Consider the following 27,931-nt stretch of genomic DNA (forward strand, 5'->3'; position numbering starts at 1 on the left):
GGGAAAGAAGAACTGCAACTTTTGGTTAAATGGCAAAAATGTGATTTATGCAGCTAGAAAACTTCTATTTACATGCACAAAAGGAAACAGAATTCCATCCTAGAAACTACCTGACAACTGCTGGGGAAACCCTAAGATCAGATGAGGAACTGAAGTGGGAGGGACTGGTGCTGCAGGACTGTTGAGGAAAGCATGGGAAGGTAGTCAGTTCTGATGTGGAGCTAGGGGGAGGATGGACAAAGGGAGATTTGTGACAAAAAGACTTAGAGAATAAACCTGGGAGAATGGGATGAGGGACCTGGATTAGATGAAGACCCTGGAGAAGAGAATGGGCCCGTATGTGTGTTAGACTAGGCATCTAAGGGAATAACAAGAGAACATGAAAAGGGATAGTGGGAACTAGAAACGGCTAGGCATGATAACTATAAATATGAATAAGGGCAAGACTGAGTCAGGGAAGGCACCTCAAGAGAGGAACTAACTTGTTGGTCAGGTAGACCAGGGCTATGATGATCAAGAGATAGTCAGGAAAGAAGTGCTATACAAAACATAAATTGATTTCCAAGTAGCTGCTGTAAAAGACTGTAATCATGACATTGGCTCTGATGGCAGACATTAAGGAGAGATAAAACATTCCTCCTGAAGGTGGTAAGGTCCCTTTAGCAATCTTATAAATGGCATCTCAAAGTGCCGATAGGTTCTCAAAAAGGTGAATGTTTAAAAATTAGTCCTTAAAAATGACTTAATTGTGACACAACTAAAACAAGTATTCCTCATTTTTCACTATTTGATCTAATTTATATTAAAATAACTTAAGAAAATGTTTAAGCTGCTGAATTTTCAAATTTCAAATTTCATGATCAAGTAAAATGTCCAGTAGATGGCTCCATTTCTTTAATCTTACTCTATTGTTCAAGCAAGACTGCTCAGCAACAGAAACATACAGACATGAAAAGAGAATTAACTTATTTTATAGTAACTGAAGTTATTTCGGAGGCATTTTCCACATTCATGTTTCACTGGATACACACATCTCATACACTTGTGCACAAAAAATTCTGACTGGCTATATCTGTACAGTGAATATGTGACCTGTCTCTCTCCTCATGCTTTCTGCCAATGGAATGAAGAACGATAGAGTTTCTGATGCCTCAGGATGGATTTCAGAATATGCATGTGAACAGCACTTCTTAAGATAATGTTAGTTACTGTAAATACCTTCTTTTTCTTTTTTGAGTCGTTGTCCATATGTGCATTCTTCTATGGGTTACTCCAAAGAAATGTCCAGTCTACACAAAGACAGGCTTCAAGAGAATTTGGGTATGGACAGACATACATTTGAAATGCTCCATATCCTGGAGCTCTTCTAATTTGATGCACTTTGGCATCATGCAGATGTGTCTCTGTCTCTTCCTGCTCCCCCTCCTAAACATTTCAAAATGACTGCAGAAGCAAGCAGCAGCACCGCTCTCCAGACAAGGGGCTGGAGAGAAGGAATCCCTGCATGCCTCTGGTAGTTCTTGAGTACAGCTCAATGTACAGGAGAGCACTCATTAGCTGTCTGTCCTCCTTACCCTCCCATGGGGGTGAGGGAAAGCAGAGCACTGTGACATTCGGAGAACTATTGGAGCATGCAGCTGGTTCAGTAAGTGCTTCAAAGTTTTTCTTCTGTTTTCAGGGGTCATTTTTGAAGCACCCTGACCATTTCTGAAGCTTCTCTGGCTATGCACATCTGTATGCTCACTGTTTGGAGTGTTTCAAAAGCACTATGGACACTTCAAACTACACACATACTCATGGCCTTAGGAGAACAGTGATTGAAGCACTACTTTTCAAAATGCAACATTTGATCTAAAGACTTTGAAACGTTTTCTGTTTAGTGAAGGCACAAACAACTTTTTACTAACACGGGCAGGCAATTATTTTAGCTGGAGGGGCATCTTAATTAACTTAATTAGTTTTAATTAGTTTTGGTATCCTCTCAAGGGCCACATCTCTCTCTTCCTCCTCGGCCCCCTCCCCCTGCCTGGAACTGTAGCACACTCTGATCCCCATCCCTGACATGGAAGCTACTAGCCTCGTCCGCCGCAGAGATAATGCGTAACTGTTGACAGTGCCAAGGGCACAACTCTATGCTGCCCCTGCTGCTGCTGGGCACTTGGTTCAGCTGGGTTGCTGCCCTGCGCCCCACCATTGGCTTAGAAATTGTGCCACCACTGCCCCCTCTGCTGCCAGGCCCCAGCTCTGGCCAGGCCACAGCCCCACATCCCATGCTCTGCCTTTGGCACAGAAACTGCATCACTGCCACAGCCTCCACTGTTGCTCGGTGCTGGATCCAGCTGGGCTGCAGCCCTGTGCCCTGCTGTCAGTGCAGAAATCTGAGGGTGCCTGCCTGTGCGCCCCCCCCCCCCCTCCCCCATTACCTATGGTCCACAGTTTAAGCCAATACTCACCTGGTGTGGTGGAAGCGGCCCCAGGCAGGTGCCGGCATCAGCTGTGGATGCACCTGGCAGGTTCTGGTGGGGACTGGGGCATCTGCTGGCGTCCACAGCTGATGCCACCATGTTAGTGCTGAGTGGAAGCAGTCACTGTCACCCACTTGGCACAGCGGAAACAGCCTTGCCTGCCTGGCACCACACAGCAGCCAGAGCTGGAGCCACCAGTTGCCCGTAGGCCAGATGCCATAAGTTGATGACTGCCTGCCTGTGGGCCGGATACAATCAGCTGATGGGCTGGATTCAACCCAGGGGCCATATTTTGTCCATCCCTGTATTAACAGTAGAGATGTTTCTTAGCAAAGCTGCAGGTGCTGCCTCAGGTTTGGTGGAATATCTTCCAATCTCATAGTCTGGCCTAATGCTGTCAGAAATCTACCTGGAAAGCCTTTGGGTGGATATCTTTGTACCCTTATGGCTATAAAGAGTTAAGGTGATTTGAACTATCTTTGCAAATAAAAGGCTAAGAATCCTCTCACATCTGGAGCATGGAATAACACTTTGGATGTGAACAAATGAGACATCTGGAAAAATACAGCTAGATACTGGAGAGTATATATTGTTTAAAGCTTGGAATAAGTCCTATGGGAGATTTGTCTGGATGAAACATTGTGTAAAAGGATCTTCCATTACAGGTTGGATCTCTCTTACTCTTCTTCATGAAGTGAGCACCTCTGCACAACAAGTAAATAGGCAGCAAGACATTTCCAGATTTGAAAGGTGGACCCATCATTGTTGTAAGGATTACATTAATGTCTGACAGTTCGAATGAATCTTGTTCTGGAAGAAACATCTTGAAGAAACACCTTCAAAGCACTATCATGTGAGAAAGATTACAGGGATGTGTCACATGGAATAAGGGCCATGTGTTGCATCACACAACGTGAGGTTTCCATAAAGCTGAAAACCTTGTCCATATGACCATGTAGGTCTGCCTTATGGAGATTTTCCTGCTGCTTATCAATATGTCATTAAGAGGGGAAGATTATACTCAAGAACTACCCAGTAGCATCCATTCTGTAAAGTGGAAAGAGTTTAGCTGTAACTTGAGTATCCTCCCCTTGTCCTGACATGGTTGGTCTGGGAGCAACAACCTCTTGGAGCTGCGAAATGAGAAGTGCAGGATGTCAGGGAACAAGAACTGCCTTGGACTTTTTGGGGCTATCATGATCAATCAGGTTGGTTGAATCTTGTTTGACTTTACAAAGTACTCTGGGGATCAGAAAAGCTGGTAGATTTGTGTAGAGAATCCATTCCAAACAGTATTAGGAAGATATCAGACAGATATCCTGAATTTAGGATGAACAGACATGGCACTTTTTTGACAGGTTAACTTTGGGATAGCCCCAGACTGCAAACACATCCTGCAGGATGGTACAGAGGGATGCATCTGATTTAAGTATCTTCTTGGTGTTCTGGAGTCCAAGAAGTTAAATCATGGAGAGAGATATCTGATGACTGATGCACTGATTCCATAGCTTGATAACACATGTGTAGTTTCATTTAAGTAAATGGAGTTATACATGTGCACAAAGTTAAGTCTGTGTGCAGTGACACTTGAATGCAGCTATATTGCTTCCTGTTTGAAAACATGGCATCTCAGAGCAATACTCTTTGGTGCTGCAGGAACATTTGGGGTGGGTCAGAGTATAGAGGTGTAGCTCTAATTCCAGAACTAGCTTGTGTGAAGAGTTAGCTCTGGCATCTCTTCAGCACATCTGAGATGAGTACCATGAGGCAGGTAGACTGTAGGGCTGTGAATGGGGTGGGACAGAGGTTACCTTCAGGGCAGCAGGTGGTGCTGGGGGATAGATGAGTGGTGAAGATGTGTGAGGGGCTAGGGCTGGACTGTAGGACCTTAAGACAGTACACAAGGTTGAAGCAGGCTATGGTACTGTACAAAAGGGTAGGAGAAAGCAAGCTGTGGGGAAGCAACTTGAGTTGGGGACTGTGGCTTGTGGGGTCATGCAGGTGAGCTGGAGGTGGGTATGTAGGACTGCAGACATGGATGAAGAGAGGTGGGCTGGGGTAGATAAAGAGGTAACTTTGTGCATGACTCAGGGACATAGATAAATGTAGGGGCTATACATGGTCCCACAGTCTACCTTTCTGCTGACTCTAAGCATGGTCCTTCACAGCCCACTTATCTGTAGTTTCTAGTAGGCCTCGGAACATTTTGCACAAGCCGTGGTATCAAAAAGGTTGAATTACTGTACATACAATTATGTATTTCTGCTAGCATACTCAAACACAGATTTGTAGTAAATGATGTAAAAATTGATCATTTATCAATTCTATTTAGTACAAAATCTTAAGTCTGTAAATGATAACCACTTATAATTGATAGCAAATCAATTAGATACTTTACAAACAGATGACTAGTTTAAGTCATATTTTTGCCATTTTATTATTTTTTACAGTTCCTTTAAATCTACCCACAATTCCTTTATTCTACCCAATTCCTATAATCTACACACATTTTTATCTAATAGCATCTTATTTAAAGAAGCATTGCCAAGACAAATAAGTTGTGAAATTGATTGTTTTTGATAATGGTTCCATGTAAAAGAGCTAATCATTCAGGTGCTATCTATACATTTAATTTTCCAATTAATTTTTCTAAACACAGAAAACATTTAAAATAGTATGCAATTTTGTCAGACAAATACATACTAGACATGAACATAGAGACAACATAACAAAAAGAGTCTGTTAGATAAGACATAAAAATCATATAAATATATCACTGATTGGTTTTGCACTGTTAATTCTCTGATGATGAATACTCTACTTCAAATACACCTCTAGAACTGATTTCTTCTTCTTTAATGCCTGAAAATTATCAAAGTCCTTGAAGCCAAGAGTCTACTTAAGCATAAAGTGTAGTGCAGTTGGTTTCAGGCTACTGAAGCTATTTTCTTATTATGAATGTAGATTGGAATGGCTCTAATAGCTAGTTCCTTAATGATGTAATTTGCCATAGCTCTACTGAGGCCAATAGGGCTCTGCCAATGTGCAACAGGTGAAGATCTTGTCCTGGATATTAAAATACACATCGATAGTTCCGTAGGCCATAATTGGCAACTTTGGTGCAATATGATCAAATTACTGAGTGCTTTGAAAAACTGAGAATCTAAAGATGCAGGCATTTCAACTTAAGTTACGATTTTGTAAGATTGAAGAAGGCTAGGCTTCATCTGTATTTACGAGGGAGAACTCCCTGGAAAAATAAGTAAAGTAGAAAGCAATCTCCTCACAACCAATAATATTATGTTGCATATTATTTTAAACATTACTAAGTTGCTATAAATTTCAAACATTTATTTCCTGCAGTAAGCTAAATATATATAAACGTGTCATAATACAACACATCAATGGAAGGGCATACATTATTATTCCTCATTCCTGGCTTCATGATTTCATTTTCAGCTCCTAAAGTAAGATGTCAAATTTCTAAATTTTTCCAGATACATCTTACCTGAAATCTTTCTTGTTGATAAATGCAAAGAATTATTTTTCCACTATCAACAGAAAGCATGACTTGAAATCAAATCCCAGCATGCTCGCATAGCATAGTGCCTATGCTCATCTCTAACTAAGTGCAATGTGGGGGAGGTCCTTTTAATTTTCTCCCATCACAGATCCAATAGGTGAGTGTCTAATATTTATGGATTCAATCTTACAAGCCTTCCTCTATAGAAATCCTGAAATCAATAGGAATGCTTAAAAGTACAGGAGACAGTAGGAATAGATTCTAACTTTTTAAACTTTTAGGTCAAATTCTGCTCTTAGTGATACCAGTATTTAATATGGCGGAGCTGAGTGTCCTTCATTTATAGTAATATGATTCCTAGTCTTTTTAGAAAAATGGGTTTAAAACAAATCCACAAATTATTATTCCTCTTAAAAATTAAAAACAGACAAACTTACCTTAAAATAGTTACATAGTTCATTTGACAGGAAATTATGAAAAATCTCTCTTTCAGCAAGTTCAGTCAGACGATCGTGGAATACTCGGGTTGTTTCATGCACAAAGAGAAGGGCTGTGGTTTCTTTTGAGACAATAATTGACCGATGGGCTTGCAACAACCCTTGTAGCACCTGTTTGCAATTTTATATACAGTGTTTGTTTAACTTATTTGCTAACAAACATGTTGGTACATTTCTTTTTAAATATTGTAATGAGCTTTATGAACAGTAGTGTCATATGTTTTAATTAAAACCAAAGCATAAGCATATTTCTTACTTACAAAATACATTTACAAAAGCCAACAGCATTCCAGAATAATGGCCCCATTCCCTACATCTTCAAATAGGCTATAAGAGAGCTACATGGCTGCTAATTACTCCATAAGCTATCAAGGGACCAAGAAGGTGCAAGAAACTTCCTCTCACCTTGTGCTACCCACACACAGGATGGAGACACTGCAGTCCCACAGCTACAACCAAATTTTCACTATGACACTTGCCAGGAAGGTGGTATGCCATGGAAGAGAATACAAATTGCATGCCTTACATGGGTACTAACAGATATGTGTGTATGATGAACTGAACTAATGTAGCTGATGTTAACATAGATTGTGATAGTAGTGAAATATAACCATGTTAGTCTTGTCCTGTAAGTAGCTTGAAAACTCCATTTTGTATTCTTTTGCTTGATGTAAGTGAATGAACTCTGCATGCCCTTTTGCGAATGACTGTATGTGAAAGGGTGAATGGTGAAAGAATGGTATAGAGACAGGAAAAGAAGATTTAACTGTGTTTGTAAGCAGCAAGGGGCCAAATGTGTAAGTTACCAGTCAGTAAACTAAATAATAGATGGCTGAAGAATCCCTTTGAGGCCTAGGGCACAAAGGAGATAATGAGGAGGAATGCACACATCCTGCCAGATGGGCAGCAAGGACACTTCAAGGCTGAGATACTAACTTTTATGACCAAACTGATCTCGGGCTGAGATAAGCAGAAGATGGATGAGAAACAACTGCAAAAACAGAAATTGAATCTGGGAAAACCCCAAAGTGCAAAACAAAGAATGCCAATCCCCATAAAAGAGGACTGTGGAAAATACCGGGTTGGGTGAGTCTCTCTCAACTGCTGCTTTCTTCAGAGCACAGATGCGTTTGTTCACCCTGCTCCAGCTGCTACCTCCATCTTCTCTCAATAGGCCTGGGCTGGTCACCCAGTGCCCCTATTGAGAAACTGCTGCTGGTAACTATAATATCTGAATGGAATGGTTTGTGTATGTCTCTGTGTAATGATGTGTATGATGATTTGTGTGCATCTGTATGAGTGGTGTGTCTGAACCTCTATGTCTAATTCACGTCATCAATAAATGTGGCATTTTGCCTTATCCCCCTTTATAAGGTCTTGCTCTTGATTTGATAAATTGGGAATTCAAAGTAACATGTGTTCCCCAATCAACAGCAACTACAGCAAGTATGTCCCTCTGAGATAGAATGGCTTTAGAGTACTTACTGAGGTAGCACAATTCACACCTGGCCCTAACAGTGCTATCAGAAAAAGCCACACTAGTGACCATAATATTTTAGACAGCCTTGCCCTTTAGCATAAGAAATGCACATAACTGCCTGAAGTTCTAAGCTTTTTGGGGAACTGTACAGTTTTCAACTCACTAGATAATGTGATCTGACTTTCCAATATAGTACTAGAATTAGAGGCAACTTCAGTTTTGATAATTTCTCTGCCCCCATCTTACCCGGTAGCATAAGGTCCTACAAATTCTAAAAGGAGCCTTATTTATTACTCTAGAATGTAATAGAAAGCTTGATTTCCCTAGAATGTCCTTTATATGGAATCTTATACTTGTTGCTATTATGTTTATTAAACTTTTTAATGTTGTTACATTTGTAAACTTTGTAAATTAATAATTTTTCAGGCTAATCCAACCCTGGTATAACTGAAGGCATAACTCCAATAAATAAACAATAAAAAATAGGTCATTCTTGATTGAAACGTGTCAAAATTGTTTACTTTCTAGATATTTGTTTATAATGTCAGTACATCTTTTTTTACTGAATTAAATAAAGGTAAGATGCAGTTTACATACAAGCACACAATTATATATTAAGAAAAAATGCAATGTGTTTGACCACTGATCAAAAGGTCAAAGGTCTATTTGAGCCTTGATAACTCTTTAGGGTAGCATGGTTTTGGCATGCCAGTCTTAGATGGCATAGCAAATACTTTTAAGATTGTAAAGTTTGAGTGTTACCTTTACCATAGTTTGTTTTCCCTTAGGTATTAATAAGCAATTATTAAGGGAGGCATACTAATCTAGGAATAAATAAACAAAGCAAATAAAGAATAGATAGAATTGAAATTTATACACCTATTTTTATGTAGTACCTAAACACCAAGTTCAAATTACTGCAGGGCTCCAGATGGGAAGGCTAGATTCAATTAAATTCCAAAAAATTAGCTAGATTCAGGATACAGCATTGCTTGCAATGATTGTGCTAGATTATTCTGCACAAAAGTTCAAAATATTTTATGGCAATAACAAACATGTAATGTAACGTAGCATACCTTGAAGAGATCTCTTAGATTAAATGTGTAGTGACACTTAGCTGGAGTAGGAAGCATTCTGTGGCACATATTATAGTATATAGCTATGGAAGAGGATGTTAAAAGATCACTGCATTTCTGGACCTCATATAAGAATCTATTGTTATACAGGTATGTTCCCAGATGAACCTAAAAGAAAGAAATTAATCTAAATTTGTGTCTGTTCTTAAGAAAATTTTAACCATACTGCTGATTCTGAAATAGAGCAAACTACACATGATAGAAAACAGCTAATTGTAATTTTCACTATTATTTTATTAGGAAATCATAGAAAAGTAGGGCTAGTAGGGACCTCCATAGGGTCATCTTGGACAGTAAAGAAGTTTTACCTTATGTCCAGCCTAAAATGGTCTTGCAGGAGTTTGTGACCGTTGGACCTTGTCATCCCCTGCGGTGCTCTGGTGAACAGGTGTTCCCCCAGATCCTGATGCACACCTCTTACATACTTATAGGCTGCCACCAAGTCACCCCCGAGCCTGCGCTTCTCCAGACTGAAGAGACCCATAGCTCGCAGCTTCTCTTCGTAAGGCCTGTTCTGTTGCCCTCTGATCATGTGCATGGCTCTCCTCTGAACTCTTTCAAGCTTCTCCACATCCTTTCTAAATTGTGGAGCCCAGAATTGGATGCAGTACTCCAGCTGTGACCTCACCAAGGCCAAGTACAGCGGAAGGATGACATCCTGGGTCTTGCTCGAGGTGCACTGGTAGATGCAGGCCAGAGTTTTGTTTGCTTTGCCAGCTGCAGCATCACATTGGTGGCTCAAATTCATCTTGTGGTCAATTATGACCCCCAAGTCTCTTTTGGTCATGGTGCTAGCAAGCATTGCCAAGCCTATAAACGTGATGCCGGTTTTTATTCCTGAGGTGGAACACATTGCATTTCTCCGTACTGAATGCCATCAGGTTTTCATCCACCCACCTTGCAAGCCTATCAAGGTCAGACTGGATCACCAGCCTATCCTCAAGCATGGAGACTCTTCCCCAAACTTTGGTGTCGTCAGCAAACTTGGCCAGTCCACTTTTGACTCCAGTGTCCAGATCGTTTATGAAGACATTAAGGAGTACAGGTCTGAGAATGATGACTAGTGGTGAACCCCAAGGCTCCAAGTGCCATGTTGATTTGGTTCCATCAACTACCACTCTCTGGGTCCGACCTCAGAGCCAGTTCCCCAGCCATCAGACTATGGAATAGTTGAGGCAAAAGTTGCCCAATTTTTCCATGAGGTCAACATGGGACACCAAGACAAAGGCTTTCTTAAAGTCCAAATATATTACTTTAACCTCTTTCCTTTTGTCTTTGATTGTTATTTATATGCATTCAGCAGTAATCAATTTTTTCTTTTTTTCTACAGTCCAGGATGAGAAGGCAGCACATATTCAGTGCTGAAGCCCTGCACAGGTAACGGGGGATGACAGCGACACATCCACTGATGAAATCTTATCCCAAGGCAGTGAGGATGCTGACTTTGTTCCAGATGTGGGAGACTGTTCAGAGCAAGAAGGCCATGTGTCTATGGAAACTTCATCCAGCTCAGATGAGGAGGACTTGGTGCCATAAGCAGAAGTGATGGGAACACTTCCAGGGGCAAAGGGAAGAGGACCAGCCTGGGGCCACCGTGGAGTGCTACAGCAGGACGTGGAACAGAACCACTGCCACCACCCACAGAAAACATTGCAGATGATGAGAACTTTAAAGGAAGGAATGGCAGTGTGGGAAAAAAAGTCCATAGCTAATACGTCACTGGAGAATGGCCAAGGACATAGTCCATGAAAGGTTCCATAAGATTCTGTCTAGAAATCTATTCCATTAGCCAGCTGACTTAAGCTATGCTTTGGTAGCTTATTAGGAGGGAACGGTTACTTATTGCGACAGGGCTCAACCTCCAGGGCCTGGTCATAGTACCGACCTGCTCACCTGCCTAGGGTAGTTTGCACAGTCTCACTGCCACGCCTTGTTATTATCATAGTCGTTGTAATAGTGCGGGAGGCTGCCCATTTAATGCCCCGATGACTAGGACTTTACACATGGCTCCAACCTTCCCTTACCATGTCCCATACCTCACAGATGGAATCCAGATTATCATCACATCTCTGGTTTAAGACCAGGTCAAATTCGGTCCTATGTTGGGCCTGTCACTCTGCCCTTCACTGGGCTACATGCATACCACCTCCCTCTCACTGGGGCCTCTCTCACTCTGTCCACTCTCACTGGGCCTCTTTCATACTGCCCCTCACTGGGCCACTCTCTTCCTGTCCTGCTCCATTAGCAGCCCCTCTCTGGCCTTTGGGCTAACCTACTTTCATGCTGGCCGGTCCCCAAGCCCTCTGGGTTGCTCGAGCTTCCCTACTCTATGTGGCACTGGCCTTAAGCCTCACATAGGGCTGACAGCCTCTAGCCCCACTCTAGGTTCCTTGGCTCCCCTTTCTGGGGCCACTGGGGTCTTGAACCCCCTATGGGACTCAGGTATCACAGACATACCTGGCCCCTTCCTGTCCCCTCATGGGGACCAATTCCATGCCCCATCCCTGGGGCCTGGGGTCTGATACCCCATAGGCTCAGGTATCCATAGACGTGCCTGGCCCCCTGCTCTTAATTACCCACCAGATGGTGGGAGCTGGGTTTATAAGGTGCCCCTACCTGCTTTTCACTGGGGAGGAAACTGGCCTGGCATTTCTGGAGAGCTACCCCACCACAAGCATCCCCACCAGGCCATCCTTCCCGAGCAGAGTGCAGTTTTCAGTCATACCCAGGATCAGTGCATGCCTACCTGACTTTGGTCTAATTCTCTCTCTAGGGACCTGAATGTAGCTCTTGGGCTGCTCTCTCTCCTGGGATCATCTCCAACACTGACCCCCTTTTGGAATCCTCCCCTCCAGAGGATTGCATGAAGTATTGCATCCTTCTTCATCACAGCCAGCATGCTGACTGACCTCTATCCTCTGTTGGCTGTGATATCCCCCACCTCAAGAGGACCTTTAGCCTATATAGGCTCTGGCTCCACCTCCAGGCTAGTTGGGGTGCCAGATGGCTCTCTGCAGACTTGGCCTGCCCCTCGTGGTGGGCTCAATTGCCCTTCAGCCTTACAGCCCTGGCCCCCTTACATTGACTAGTCGAGGGCTTCAGAAACTCAGTGTGGTAGCAACTGCTCTCCATACTCCAGAGGGGATCCCCCTCTAGGCCCCACCATAGAGCCATCACCACAAGCTGGGCTGACCTAGTGCCCTAACAAAGTTGGATGAGGCTTAGTTCCCCTGGGCTCACCTGAGCCCTCTGATTTCACCCCTGCCCTATCTAATCAGGGCCTGCCTAGCCTCTGCATAGGCCCACAAGTTGTAAGCCCCCTTTCTAGGCTAGGGCTTGCTTTCTCTAGGCTCAAGCCTTCTTTCTGGGGCTTGGGACTCTACTGGGCCCCCAGGAACTTCCTGCCCTCCCCATAGTACCTCCCTTACCTCCAAGGTGTTCCGAGCAGCAGCTCAGCCAGATGTTGTTCCAGCTGCCAGCAGCAGACTGCTGGCTCAGCCCTAATGCCTGAGCTAAAATTGGGGCTGTTCAGTCCTCTCCTGCAATCACATGGTCCATCCAGTGACCATGTGGCCACCTCATCAGGGCTGTCCGCATCTGCTGGTTCCCTTGCTACCTGCTCTTGCCCTTAGAGTGGTAGGCACCAAAGGTGCTCTGCCACACTTATAATATAGTAACTGTGGTTCTTTGGTTCAAGTTGTCCATATAGATTCCATTCTTGATAAGCATATGACCTTTGTTTGTGAGATACGTCTTTTTGTTGGCTGCACACTACCACCTGAGGCAGAGCAGAATTGTCCCAATCATAATTGTAATGTGTTTATTCTGGCTATCATAGATATTAACTGCAGTACAATTGTTAGCATGTATTAGCAGCATATAAACTTTCCAAGGCCCCTGGGTATGTACTCTAGTTATTAAAATGTGCTTAGGTTCATGCTATTGCATCTTTATTGCTATTGTTACTCCTATTAGCTAGATTAAAGTAGCACAAGTGTGCTAACATGTGCCTTCAGTTTCTTTACCAATACAGGATCCCATATTAATAAGACTCTGTAGTAGCATGTGAAAAGGAAAGTCCTGGATTCTGTGTGGACAGTACATCAGAATTTATTGTATGGTACATAACCATTCTTTTTTTTTTCTTTTTCTAAGTGACTGGCCACATTCACTTCTGGTGACTACTTTGGTTTCTGACTGACTTCAGACTGACATGGCTAACTACCTCTCTTGACCAATGAGTGGTCACATATTTCTTTGGGGGCAGGTAAGAGGAGTCCTTAAATAATGAATGTAAGATGGCCCCATCACAATTGGTATGCACTAAGAAACAGATGCTCTACAAATTTCAGGTAAATGGACAGTCACCAAATAGGTGGCAGAAGTTACCTTAGACATAGTGAAATTACCTGATTGGCTCAAAGCTGGCTAACTTTAAATTTGTCCTTATATAGATGGAGACCCACTTAGATAAGCTTTCTGAGGATATAGCTTTCCTCATACAACTCTCAATATAAGCCACAAATAGTTTGCATATTCTTGAATAATTTTGTCATAAGTAAAAAGACGGATCTAATGCTACCTCAAATGTACCAGTGTAGCTGTCTTCAGGAATAGACAGAAGAGGATTGGTTTACATGGAACTCAGAGACAACCTTGGATAGAAACTTGGACTGAGCCTATCTTTACTAACCATTATATAATACTTGCCATGAGGGCCTGAATCTGTTCTACTGTTTCAGTTAACAGAGTGGCTACTAAAAGATACACTTCATTTATGATTATATAAGGGAACAGTGGCTAACAGCTCAAATATAGACTCATCAACCCTACTATATTGAGGTCACAAGAACAAAGGGTTCCTAAACTGAAGGGAACACCAGTGAGCCCTTACAGATTCTTATTATTTTTTTCCATTTCTCAATAACATGGACTGGAGAACAATGTGTAGAAATCATGGATAAAAGAATCCTTAAGTAGCTGATGAAAAGAACAGAATATTTCAGGACTGGCAAAAAGTACAATTTGCTAATACTGGTGAAGCAAAGAGAGGCAGCTAATGTTGAAAGACCTAGATAATAAGTCTTTCCTATTCAGCTTTGTGAGTCAGTCTGGTGTGGAAATCTGGTTGAAGGTTTTCTTCTTTGAAACAAAATGTTTTGAATTTAGTGGGACAGCTTATTTTAGTGCATGTCATCCAGTCAGTATCCAGGTCGCCATGAAGAAAGAAGTTGCTATTGGTTCTGACTGTTTTCCAGGAGACTAGTAGGCAGACCAGGTAAAGTAGCTGTATTGAGAGGTTCATTAGATCTAACCCCAAGAACTGTCTGGGCTATACTGGTGATATAATCATCTTCCCTGTGATCTGTCATGGTTGCCTCAGGACCCTTAGTATCCTGGAGATCTGGAGAAAGGTCAACACTGGTGTCCAAAGGAAATCTAGGTTTAAGCCCCATTTGGAACCATATGTTCTAATACTGGCTGTTTTAGTCTATGGAAAACTGGTCCATCTTTGAGACTCCACACTTGCAAAATATGTCCCAGTGATCTACATCTTTTAAAGACCACTTACTGTCATCAGAGTTACCTGCAGACTTGACATACCAAAGTGTCCTAAGTCAAAGATGATACAAAGCTGCTGGTGTGATAAGGTTTGTAATTCAATAATTCCATAGTCCTTTAATTTTTTGACAGAATGTAAATGATTTTGCTCCCCCTTTACTGGTTGACATAATGAATAAGAGTGATGTTGTCTGTCAGCATTTGTACTGTGAGTCCCAGTAAAAGAGGCAAGAATACCTTGCATGACAGATAAGAAATCAGAGTTCTAGGATGTGAAAGTGAGATTCTTGACAGAATTATAAACCCTGAATTTGAAGGTGATTGAGATAAAGTCTCCCATACCTGGGTGGTACTGTCTGTCTCCACAGCATTGTCAGATAGTGGTATGAACAGAGAAGAGCACTGTACTGCATCTTTGAGGAGTACAGTTTGTCTAAGAGGGAACTTCTTGTGGGACCAGGGTTATCATGTCCATACAGTATCTGCTAGGTAGATATAATGCTCTCAGATATCCTTGACAGGAGTATAGTTTAAGTCTGGCACGCTCTATGATACAAGTGCATAAGAGTATGGGTCTAAATTGTCTGAGACATTTTTACTGATTTGCTAGTTTAAGCTTGAAGGTGAGCAATGAGCCTCATTGTTGTTTAGAATTTCTCTTTTGAAAAGTAGGCTGTTTGGAGTCTAATGCTGCTCTTATGAACTCTAGGGTAGGAGTTAGTCAGTGTGGATATTTGCCTATGTGCTTTGAAACCTAAAAGATAAAGAGCTATATCGTTACTGGAATTGAAACAGTCACCTGCTGTGGAGATCTTCCTCAAATTATCAATATAAATACAGAGCTGGAATATTTTTCTTCTGAAAAGAGATGCCAATGCTGCAAATTATGTGCAGGAGGACCACCAAAAGACAGAACCCTAAACTAGTAGCAGGATTTTCCTATCAGGAATCTAAATTATTTCCTGTGGGTTGAAACAGCAGGGGATACTTTTTTATAATTTCCAGGATAAAACAGTTGAACATAATAGCCTGAACTACTGGTACTTAAAAAATAAAAGAGGTTGTTTTTAAAAGGGGAGAATAGTTGGAATAAAAAGAGATCCTGGAGAGGTCTTATCAGCATCTCAGTCCTGGTATTAAACTTACTTCCTGGTAGATGTCCTGACTGTGGTACAGCAGAAAAGGAGACAGAGATTCCATCATTGATCTTAGTACCTCTGAGGCCCTTTGTGGACAACTCTATTACTAGACAGAAGAAACTTGCCAATGGACAGAAGCTGGGGGTGCTTCTTCCTTCTTAGAGTTGGGACATAATGTTTCGAAGGCTGCAGTCACCCTTGAATCCTTTTGAAAGTGGATAGTATCATCTGGCATACACTTACTAGCCATGGGTTTTCTGTGATTACATTTTTGGGATTTACTCAGCGTCTCATATATGCCTTAGTAATTTATGGGCAATTTGCAGCATTCCAGCCTGCAGCTGCCTCATGGTCCCCACTTGTTTCCAGACCAGGCTGACCTTGGACTGGTAAAGGTGGGAGAGCAGCAGTTATTCTACTCCTCCTGGTCCCTGGGAAAAGCTCAGAAGCCTCTGCTCCCCTTATGTTCTCCAGATGGAGTTTACCGTAGTCTGGGGAAGGTACAGAGAAAGCCTTTTCCTGACACTCCTCCCAGTCCCCAAGAGAAGTGGAACAGCAGCTCCTCCTCCCAATTTACCTACACTGGTTTAGCCCAGTGTGGGGAACATAAAGGGAAGTTTTCCCTGCTGCTGCTCCAACCCATTTTCTTCAGACCTGGATAATCCCAGATTACCCAATGTCAGTCAAATTGAATAGAGAAAAACTGTAGAGTAGTTTGCAAGTGAGGTAGGAGAGAGAAAGATTAGAACATGTTTAAAAAGTATTGTTTTTAAAATGCAGATTATTTATGTAAACTAAGCCTCTTCTTCAGCACACCCAAGGCTATTTCAATCAAAATCTTGCAACTGGAAATTATTGTAAGAATGGCCCATGGTAATCTTCAAGGAACTTTTTCTCTAACTTGCTTTTAAGGTGAATTAATATTGTAAAATCTTAAGCGTTTCATAAGCAGTGAAATATAATATGTTTGGGGGCATATTGAATGTCTGCCTCAACTTGAGGCTCTGAAATAGAGGTGGATTTCTTAACAGAAATTTCTTAATAAAATCATAGAATCATAGGGCTGGAAGGTCCAGCCTCCTGCATAAGCAGGAAAGACATCAGGTGACAGTCCAGTCTTCTCTTGAAGACCTCTAGGGTAAATGACTGCACCATCTCTGAGGGCAGCTTGTTCCATAGTCTGGACACCCTAGTTGTAAAGAAGTTTCTCCTAATGTTCAGCCTGAAACTATCTTCCAGGAGTTTGTGGCTGTTGTTTGTAGTTTTCCCCCAGGGCACCCTGGTGAACAGTTGTTCACTGAGCCCCTGATGTATGCCTCTGATATAGCAGTAAGGAGCAATCAGGTCCCCTCTCAGCCTTCTTTTCTTTAGGCTGAAGAGTCCAAGTACCTTCAGCCTCTCCTCGTATGGCTTGCCATGCAAGTCCCTGATCATGCAGGTGGCCCTTCTCTGGACCCTCTTGAGCTTTAGCACATTGTTGTTGAAGTGCGGTGCCCAGAACTGGTCGCAATACTCCAGCTGCGGCTGCGCCAACATTGAGTAAAGTGGGAGAATCACTTCTTTGGATTTACTGGAGATGCATCGATTGATGCATGCCAGTTTTATTGGCCCCAGTGGCTACTGTGTCACATTGCTGGCTCATATTCATGCTGGGGTCTATTGTTACCCCTAGATCCCTTTCATTTGTAGTGCTGGTCAGGTTAGCGATGTCCAGCCTGTAGGTGTGCTGGGGGTTCTTCCTTCCCAGATGCAGCACTTTGCATTTCCCTATAATGAACTTCATCTGGTTTTGTTCTGTCCCAAATGCCAGCCTATCTAGGTCTGGTTGTATCTGTAGCCTATCTGCGGGTGTGTCCGCACAACCCCATATCTTGGTGTCATCTGCAAACTTGGCCAATGGGCTTTCCACCCCCTCATCCAGGTCACTGATGAAGATATTGAACAGCATTGGGCCAAGTACCAACCTTTGGTGTATGCTGCCACACACATCTTGCCAGGACGACACTGATCCATCCATTTGGATTCTTTGTGTCCTACCCCGCAACCAGTTTTGCACCCACTTGATGGTCCCGTAGTTGAGCCCGATATCTTCCAGTTTTCTGATCAGTACCTTGTGGGATACCAGGTCAAAGGCTATCTGGAAGTTGAGGTATATGATGTCAACTGCTTTTCTCCCATCCAGGTGACAAGTCACCTGATCATGAAAGAAATGAGGTTGGTCAGACAAGACCTGCCTGCAATGAAGCCATGCTGGCTGTCATTCAGTATCGTGCCTTCTGCAAGTTTGTCACATATAGCCTCTTTGATGAATGTTTCTAGGATTTTCCCTGGAATAGAAGTTAAGCTAATAGGCCTGTGGTTTCCTGGGTCTTCATGCTTCCCTTTCTTGAAGATAGGCACAACATTGTTCCTTTTCCAGTCCTTTGGGATTTCTCCAGAGGCCCATGATTTTTCAAAGACCTTTGCCAGGGGCTCTGTGATTACTTCAGCCAACTCTTGCAGCACTCTTGGGTGGAGTTCATCCGGTCCTGCTGATTTATAGAAGTCTAATTTCTTTAATCGATCATACACCAGTTCTATGGCAATGGTGGGAATGTGTCAATCCCACCCTGCTCGTTCTGTGCCCTACCTGGCATGTTGTTCCCCTTGGTCTTGTAAAAGACTGAGGCAAAGTAGTCATTTAGGAGTTCTGTTTTTTCCTGAGTGGTAGTGACCAGGTATCCTGAGGCACTGAGCGGCAGGCCCACACTCCCATTAGTTTTCCTTTTACTCCCTATGTAGCTAAAGAAGGACTTCTTGTTGTCCTTGATTCTTGTAGCTAATTTTAGTTTGGTTTCTGCCTTAGCTTGCCTAATCTGTTTTCTACAAGCGTGGGCTTCATTAGAGGCTGTCCCAAGCTTCCATTGTTTGTATGCCTCTTTCTTTTTCTGTTGGAGGGCTGAAACTTCCCTGCTTAGCCAAGAGGGTTTTTGACCCTTCTGCTACTTTTTCTCCATAAGGGAATGGATTTTCTCTGAGCCTTAAGGATTGTATCCTTAAGGAACGATCATTCTTCTCATGCTCCCTCTACCTGTGGTCCTTGGTCTCTCAGGGCTTTCTCTACTAGTGACCTGAGCTTATTAAAATTTGCATTTTTGAAGTCTAAGACTTCGAGCTTGGTATCTGTTTTGTCAGCCTTGCGACGAACTGTGAATGTAATTATTTCATGGTCACTATTGCCTAGGCTGCCCTCTATGTTTAAGTTGGTCACAAGGTCATCCCCTTTGGCCAGGACCAGGTCAAGAACTGCATTGCCTCTAGTTGGCCTGTGCACCTTCTGAGTCAAAGAAGGCTCTTTGGTGCTGGTCAGGAAGGATCATGATTGATCCAAGCTGGCCAAGCTCTTCTCCCAGGACATGTCTGGATAGTTGAAGCCACCCTTGACAACCATGTCCCTTGCACGCACGGCCTCCATTAGTTCACGAGTGAATGCTAGATCAAGTTCCTCCTCTTGGTTAGGCAGCCTGTAGTACACACCACCTACAGTCAGGTCTCTCTCACCGCACCTCCCCCAGAGCTTGACCCAGAGGGTTTCAAGCTGTTCTTCTTTGGGGCCAACAACGGCCTGTAGGGAGGTGTACTGCTCCTTCACACACAGGGCAACACCCCCACCTCTCTTCCCTACCCGAACCCTTCTGTGAAGGATGTATTCCTTTATGGGTAAGCTCCAGTCATGAGAGGAGTCCCACCAGGTCTCCATGATCCCTACTAGATCATAGTGCCCAGTGGAAAGCAGGAGGACTGGTTCTTCCTGCTTGTTCGCCATGCTTCTAGCATTGGTGTACAGGCACCTAAGTCCTTCTACTGAGGTCACTGGCTGCCTGTTGCATTGAAGGGGAGCTGTTTTCTCAGCTCCCGTAAGAGTGGCTTGGCTTTACTGTTGATGGAGCTTTCCTGTATATTAGTCCCCGGGTAGGCTCCAGTTAGCATTTCCCCATCCCCCAACATTCTTAGTTTAAAGCCCTATCTAAGAGATTGGCCATCCTGGCCGAGAAAAAGCAAGCCTGGGAATAAAAATTCAGGAGCTGGCTGGACACTAAGAACTGAGGACTGAACACAGATACTGATTTCATGGCTCATTACAATCTCTCTCATTGTTCTCTCCATTCCACAGGTGTTCAATGCACTCTCCCCTTTTTAATGGTCTTGATTTTCCATGAATCAAGTCATTGTTTCTTCTGCAGTTTTCTTGTCTGTTACCTATTCCTGTGAATGCATCTTCTCCAATATCATGCCCCTGCAGACTGTTTTAGCTGTAGTTGTGCCTGCTTTTTCCTTAGACCCAAAGAACAATGCATTGCATTCAAAAGCTTGCCTATATCTAAGTCTATCCCAACCATGCAGTTTTTCCAATAAAAGATATCACCCACAAAAATCTATTTCTCTTATGGATTTCTTAAGAGATTTCAAGTAATCTCTTTCCTTGTATTTTACATTTTTAATGCCTTATGACATGAAAAATTATTTGTGATATTTTGCTTGAAATCTTATTAGCTATTCATTCTTCATACTTTCATTCACTGATATAATTTCATCAAAATATTATATCCGCTACCTGGAAAATACGTTGTAAGGACTGTAAGCAAGGTTGAGGAAGAGCTAATATGGAGAAGTGTGACAGAAGACGTGGGCTAATCTCACTTCTTCCACCACTTGCAGGAGCACAGTTTGCTACCAAGGAGACATCCTGGACATTCTGTGAGAATTAGAAAAGGAAAAAATTCAATGATAGCAAGTGCATTTCATAACTCCAAAAGTAATAAAAAATGTTCCCAGTTGAATGTCTGTATTTTGTTTCAGCTGAAAGTATTGGGACTTATTTACTTCAATGGTAAGAGGATCAGACCCCTAAGAAATAATTTGTAATCATGTGGTAGGTTCTGTATAACACTGGAAAACTCTACAGTTTCATCATAGTATACTAAAAATGTTAGTGATTTCATGGTAAAAATTCTAAATGTATTTAAAAAACAGGCCACATTCTAATTATTTGAAAAATGACCCCCCCCAAAAAAAGATCTGCAATCATTATTAAAAAAAGAAACACCTCTCCTGCAAGCAAAAACAGATCCCACAAACAAAACAAAATTGAGGTATCCTTTTTAACAATTAACCAAAGACAGGAAAATTAGACTACAGTCATGGGTAGTTGAACTGTTTTAGAATGCATAAATTTCTGATTAGTCTGCTGAAATGTTTCTAGTTTTTACATAAAGTTTCTCTTTGATGATAGGTGAAAGTATACAGTTATCTTTTAGACTAAGAAATTGCACTTTACCTAATTCTGAATTAACAGGAACAAGTGAAATGAGAGAGAGAGAGAAAAAAAATGCAAAAAAGAATAAAAAAGGAAGGGGGAAATTTCAATGAAAAAACAGGTTAAAAATATAGATGTATAGGAAGAAAAAGAACAGTTTCTGTTAGCTTTGCAAAATTCTCATATAATGTATAAAGTTAAATAACTAATTGTTATTGTAAGAAGCCATGTCTATATATACTCCCTGCTCAGCCCCTATTCTTAACCTGTCTTTCCTTCTGAGCATTTATTTCTGGAATAAAAGCTGCTGTTATCTGCCCCCTGTTTCAGAGAGTAAGTAGAACTGGGGGATCAGAAGGAGAAAGGGATGGAAGGTAGAGAACTTACTCCATGTGTGTCATGTGCAGATAAGTAGGGCTGTGCAAAGCTTCGGGTGCTGATTTGACTTGGAGGAGATTTGGCCCGATTCGGTAGTTGAATCTCTGAATCTAGATCGAATCAGGAGACCAATAAAAAGGTCCAAATAGATTTGTCCTCCAAATTTATTCAGAAAGATTCAGAGAGCTGCGGAGATTCGGGCAGTCCCTGCTCACTGCCACAGGAAGCTGAACCCAGACTCTGTGCTGGTAAGTAGGGGGCAGCGGAGGGAGGCTGGAGGAGAGGGAGGGGACCATGGTGGGGGTGGACCCCCACCAGGCCCCAGCCCCTGCCTGCCCCCCCAACCCCCCTGAGTGCCCCCAACTCCCGTCTGCTCTCCGAGCCCCACCATGGCTGCCCCACCCAGCCCCAAATTACTGAATCGAATCACTGTCCCCTGAATCAGCCGAATCCACATACAAAGTGAATACTAGCTGCTTTGCATAGGCCTACAGAGAACCCTGAGTGCAGAAGTATAACTAGCAATTTCTATGTTCTGGGTAGAGATGGGAAGAGGTGTTGCGCTAAGCACTGGAAAGTGGGGACAGGCAGCACTTGTACTCCACTCACCCACCCCTAGTTATGCTACTGTCTAAGAGGGGCAATTAGTGGTAGGGGTAGAAGAAAACATAAGAAAGAAAAACAGCCTGAAGCAGGAGAAGATGAGATTCTTTGATTGTTGTCTTATCTCAAGACAGCAACAACAGGGAGATATAGGGATTGTGAGATTATGGTGGTGGTCAAGGACTGTGAACAGCCAAAACTCCAAATCTAGGAAGAAGAAAGTTTGGTCAGACAAGAGCTGTTATCAGGGACAGGTAGCTGTTCTCTCAATGCTTTTTGTTCTCATACTCAAGCTATTATTTGTCAAAAAAGGAGCTATGTATCTCATCCGTGTGTGCGTGTGTGTGCATGTGCGTGCGCGTGTGTGCGTGCACACATATACAAGCGTATATGAATGGTCTCAATATCAGGGAATAATTCAAACACATAGCTATATTTAAACATATACTTAAATCCTATTGAATTAATCAAAACCAAAGTTAGGCATTGGGGGTGTGCAAAGCTGGCCCTATTTGATTTGGATTTGGCCCAAATCAGGGACAGCGATTTAATTCGTTGATTTGGATCACTGTCTCCGATTCAATTCGGCTGAATCTGAATCTGAAGATTCGATGCTGATTTGGAGAATCAGGGGTTCAGACACAGACACAACTTTAATTTTTTTTTCTACATACCTTGAGGTACCAGCATGGTTTGTGAATGCTGCAATGGTAGGGCGGAAGGAGCGTCCCACAGGAGTGTGGGGGTCCCTCCATGTGCTCAGTGGTGAACCCAGATGTGGACCTGAAGTACTTCTGGTTTACTTCCGGGTCTGCCAGGGAGCATGCAAGGCCCCTCTGGCTTGATAATCAGCTCTTCGGGGGGGAGGTGCCCCCCCAGACCCAGGAGGTACCAGCTGTCGAGCTGGGGGGGTGGAAGTGGACCAGAAGTGCTTCTGATCCACTTCCGGGCCTGTTGCCAAGAGTGCTGAGGAGCCTCCCAGGTTTTTGTGGGACACTCCCTGAGCCTCAGCATTGCAGCATTCATGACCCACCTGCTACCTAGAGGTATGTAGAAAAAACATTTAAAGCTGTGTCTATATCTGAATCTCCGAATCTTTCTTAATCTCTCTGAATTGATTCAGAGGGTTCCAATTTGATTCAGAGAGATTAAAGGGTCCTCTGATTTGATTCGGAAATCCAGTCACTGAATCGGGCCAAATCTCCACTGAATTGAAATCAGAGACCAAAGCTTCTCACAGCCCTATTAGGCATATGTTCAAATACTTTTCAACAATGGTCAATGTGTATAAATAAACAATGATCTTTACTTTCCTTGAAGAAACTGCTTAGGTTTCTGCACCTAAAAACTTCATCCTTTCAGTGAACAAACAGGAAATTAAGGGTCATATACTTTTCTGCTCTAATGCCACAGATTTAACTTCTGAAAATAAGCTAGTTATCAAAACTGATAAAAGTATGAAATCCATATCATACCTTCCATGCAAGTTGTTTACTGTTATAAAATCCTCCTAAATCTAAAAATTGCCTGAGTGATTCAAGTGGAGGCTGGGCACCGTACTCCTCTGGCATTGGCATGTTCAGGTCATCAATGAACACTAGCACCTTAGAATAAATACAACAACACTGAAAACCATATCTAAACTATGTTGAACTTTGTTTTTCTTGTACTGTAATACTGAATATTAACATGAAATGATGGCAGGTCATGCAAGTAGCTATGAATCCACTACATTCTTTTCTTTCTAAAACATATAACTTGTGTATCTACTGAGGTATTTTTTCATAGCATATATCATTATCTGAAGAACCCAGGTTTGATGAGACTCTACAAATAGTTGTAAGCCATAGCCAAAGATGCTTGATCTCATTCAAATAGAGATAGGGACAATGTTCTCATTTTAACCTAGATCAGCTTCTCTGACAATATAATCTTTAGAAAGTGGTTCTGAGGAAAGAAGCATCTCATTCGTCTTGCATACATGGGTGAGGTTGGTAGATTACATTAGATTTCCAATAGCAAAAGATGACAAGGGAAGGACCACTACCATGGAATAACTTGAGACAAATTAATATTATATATGCATGCATTTAGTTAGTTCCTATTTGGATGTAATGTATTATATATTTGTGAATGATGTCCAAGGAGAAAGTAATGGTACTGGACAGCAACATCTCATTGTTGGAGACGTATCAGAATATTTAGCTAATTGAGTAGTCTGGCTACATGAAATGTCTTGGAAGTTCTGTAGTTATTTTTGTAGGTACTATGATTCTTCTAAATTAATTACAACAAAAAACACGGTTATTAATATAATATTTATAAACAACACTGTCACCCAATTCCTACCCAGAATTATGAACTACTGGACTAATAATTGAAAGCAAGCACAATAGTAGATGAAAGATATTAACCCAAGAATTCTAAAGAACACAACAGTAGTTAGACAAAAACACCTCTGAAATGGGTTATGAAGTTCTGTTATCCTTTTAATTTCTTTTAGCACTGCCAATTGTACTATAAGAGATCAGTATATTTACCTGTTTGGATTTTGGAGCACCCTGAACATCTTTACTTTTTAGGATTAATTTCTGAAGAATCCATGTCTGGGTTTGAGCAGCACTGGTATGGGCACCAAACTGTATTTTGGTAACAATCACACCCTGGTTACTTTCAGATGACAATGTGATATTACCAGTTGCAGAATATGGCCTTTTGATCAACTTGAAAGCTGTGTCATAGAAAATAAAGAGTCAGAATTGTATCTGACTAACAGTGGATCTTATCGTACTCATTATTCCACACTATGTTATTGATATTCCACTGTGGTTATTAAACCTACTAATTGCATTTAACGATGTTACCAAGAATCTAATTCTTGTTGAAGTACATATTTCCTTCATATAATGATGTTATTTGCATGTGGCTTCCTGGAGGATGATCATAATATACCCATCTTCAAAATAAGCATTCCTATTAGATTTCTGATTAAAAGGTACAGCAAAATAATAAAGGTCATCTGAAAAAAGTCACTCATATTTGTCATATTCATTAACACTTCTTACAAGGTTATTCAAAGCAAAAAATATTTCCTTAAGCTTTCTGAGTGACATGTTTTTTCATAAGAGTGCATTAAGGCCCTGGGCTGGCCACTGGATTAAACAGACAGATAAGAAATGGTAATTATTTCAACCTTTACTACCAATAAAAGTAAGAAATCAGATATTTAATACAGTTATAATGTCTCACATAATGAAATACATGGATAATTTAACATTTCTGCACATGAGCTAACCAAGGAAAGTTCACTCATCCACAGGTAGAGCAGCACAATGTTATACCACTGCTAACAAACATGTTCTTTCTTTCCCATTTTGATTGGAAAATTATTGATATTCTCTTTAAATAGGGGTCACATATGGCACAGAGGGTTGGCCTGCGGTGTGCACTGTAAACAGCACCCGTGCTGGACCAGCTCTGCATGCTGGCTCTAGGGTTGGTCTGGATTGGGTCATGCTCAAGCGAGAGGTCAGGGTCAGTCTGGCAGGGTGCCACATGCAGCACATGCCCTGTGCTGGCCCTGGGCCATGTGCAGAGAGTATGGCCAGTCCAGCCCTCTGTGCCATGTGCATCATGTGTGGTCCTGGGGCTTGCTGTGTATGCAAGGCCAGCACAGGATGCACTGCAAGTGGCGTATGGACTGGGTTGGCGCACTGGCTGGATGTGGCACCCCTCTGGACTGGCCCTGCACCCTGGCTTCAGAGCAACCACTGCACATAGTGCGTGCCCTGGACTGATCCATGTCACATTCAGTGCCAGGTCCAGCCTGCATGCTGCATGCAGTGTAAGCCCTGGGGTGGGACCAGTGTGTGTTGTTCATGCAGTGCACAGTGTGGACCCACAGACGTAGGCACTGCACGCAGCACAGGGGTTCAGTCCTGATCTGACCTGCAGACTAGCCCAGTGACACTCCTGTCCTAGAACAAGCGTTCCAATATAAACAAATGAGCTTTTATAACGTAACATCTACTTTATAGTTCTGAGTTAAAAGTATTTGCCTGGGTAGCTCAGAAGTGTAGTTGAAGTATGAGATAAAACACTTTTCCTTTTACTTCTGCAAGGGATAAAGGACATTTACTACTGATCTACTACCAAATACCCATATATTATTAACTAGCCAAAGTACCTGCCTTCGCACGGGTTGCAGTAATCAAATTTTAATGTTTTATAAATATAATATTTTCATTCTATCCGATTTCCCTCTACTAATAATGTGTTTAGTTTTGTACCCTATTTTACTTGTGTGATACAGCTTGACACTGAGCTTTTGGTCATACCAAAAAAGTTGAACATTTAAATGTATTAAACAACTGAATTGTGAGGTATAATTATTTATTTACTTTGTAAGACTTTAGCATAGCACTGAGGATTTCACATTACATTTTTCTATCCCAGTTTATGATGGTGTTTGATGCTTTTGTATCCGTGTAGAGCTTCAGGATAGACAGTGTTGCATGTTTTGCCATCTGGTGCCAAGATGAAAAGGTTTTTGCCATTGCCAGTTGCCAACTCTGGAACAGAGTTGGCTATGAGAAAAGCCTGGGCATCGCAGGTTGAGGTCAACAACTTTGAGTGATTGTCCCTGTGCCTTGTTGATGTTCATGGCTAAACTGAGGCAGATGGGGAACTGGAACCATTTAAATTGAAATGGCAGGTCAGAGGGAATGACTGGAATGCGTGGAATGGAGACATCCTGTCCTGCTGCATGGCCAGTCATGATGGTGGCTTCAGTGACATGTGGCATGAGCTTCTTGACAGCCAATCGTGTTCCATTGCAGAGTGCTGGTGGGTCCAGATTCCTGAGAAGAATGATGGGTGCACCAACCTTGAGCTCCAGATTGTGTGAAGGTACACCTGGTGGTTCGAGAGAGTTGAGAAATCTGTTGGGTAGTTGAGTGCCTCATTGTTGTCTGGAACAGTGTCCACTGACTTGCATTTTTTGACAGTGCCAGGCAATTGAGAAAGAAGGTCTTTGTTTATGGTATTGACTGCATCCTTTTTTGGTGCCAGGATGGCTCTTTGGTATAGCCACTTGTGGTCATGAAAGTGATATGCAACATTTGGAAAAACTGCCTCTTTCAGTTTTTGAAGTGTTGCAACTGGTTCCCCAATGTTGTTCATTGAGATAGTTCCATCTTGATTCTCAGATACCATGGCCCCATTTCCCAGTCTGAGCAGGCTTGCAGCAAACTCTCCAGCAGATGCATCACCTGTTGCTGGGTTTGTTTGTCACAGTTCAAAATGGTATCATCACCCTGCCAGAAAATTAGTGGATACTGAAGTGCATCATGTGATCAATGTGTCTCAGCAATTCTCTGGAGGGAGTTGTTCCTGAGTTGCAACACAATGTCTTGATTGCCCTGTTGTTCACCAGACAGAACAATAGTCACTTCTGATGTTGTGGGTGCATTGAAGCACTGCTCATGCTCACCAGCTGGAGTTTTGTCTGCATGAATGACAACACTATACTCTGGAGACATCTTTTCCATGGCACACTTGAACCTGTGAACATAGGTGTTTTCCTTGTGGAGTAGGTCTTGCAACTGCAACACCACCTGTAGGTTTGTTTGAATGAAATTGTTGCAATGCTGTTCAGCCTGCTTTGTATTGTTACCCATGAAGTAGATCTTCAGGAATTTGGGCTCTTCATTTGGGAGTAGCATCAGACTACCAATCTGAAGATAAACCTGGCCATGCACTTTAAATGTGGGCATGTAGCCATATTCTCTGATGTCTTTTGTGGTGCCAAAAGAAGTCATTTGGAAGCATGAGGTGTATCTTCTAATGTTGCT

At 42.3% G+C, this 27,931-nt stretch overlaps 1 protein-coding gene across 1 annotated transcript in view; it reads right to left on the bottom strand.

The window, feature by feature from the left end:
• Positions 1 to 27,931, bottom strand: part of DNAH14 (dynein axonemal heavy chain 14) — a gene marked incomplete at its 5' end in the record, with an annotated part of 183,029 nt that overhangs the window by 103,870 nt on the left and 51,228 nt on the right. Inside the window, 6 exons of the mRNA XM_025216414.1 lie at positions 6,426 to 6,596; positions 9,042 to 9,209; positions 20,397 to 20,537; positions 23,555 to 23,683; positions 24,620 to 24,745; positions 27,430 to 27,499. Coding sequence (XP_025072199.1) covers positions 6,426 to 6,596; positions 9,042 to 9,209; positions 20,397 to 20,537; positions 23,555 to 23,683; positions 24,620 to 24,745; positions 27,430 to 27,499 — 805 coding nt within the window. The remainder of the gene's footprint in view (positions 1 to 6,425; positions 6,597 to 9,041; positions 9,210 to 20,396; positions 20,538 to 23,554; positions 23,684 to 24,619; positions 24,746 to 27,429; positions 27,500 to 27,931) is intronic.

Source organism: Alligator sinensis, unplaced genomic scaffold (assembly GCF_000455745.1).
Source record: "Alligator sinensis unplaced genomic scaffold, ASM45574v1 scaffold138_1, whole genome shotgun sequence".
Classification (NCBI taxonomy): Eukaryota; Metazoa; Chordata; order Crocodylia; family Alligatoridae; genus Alligator; species Alligator sinensis.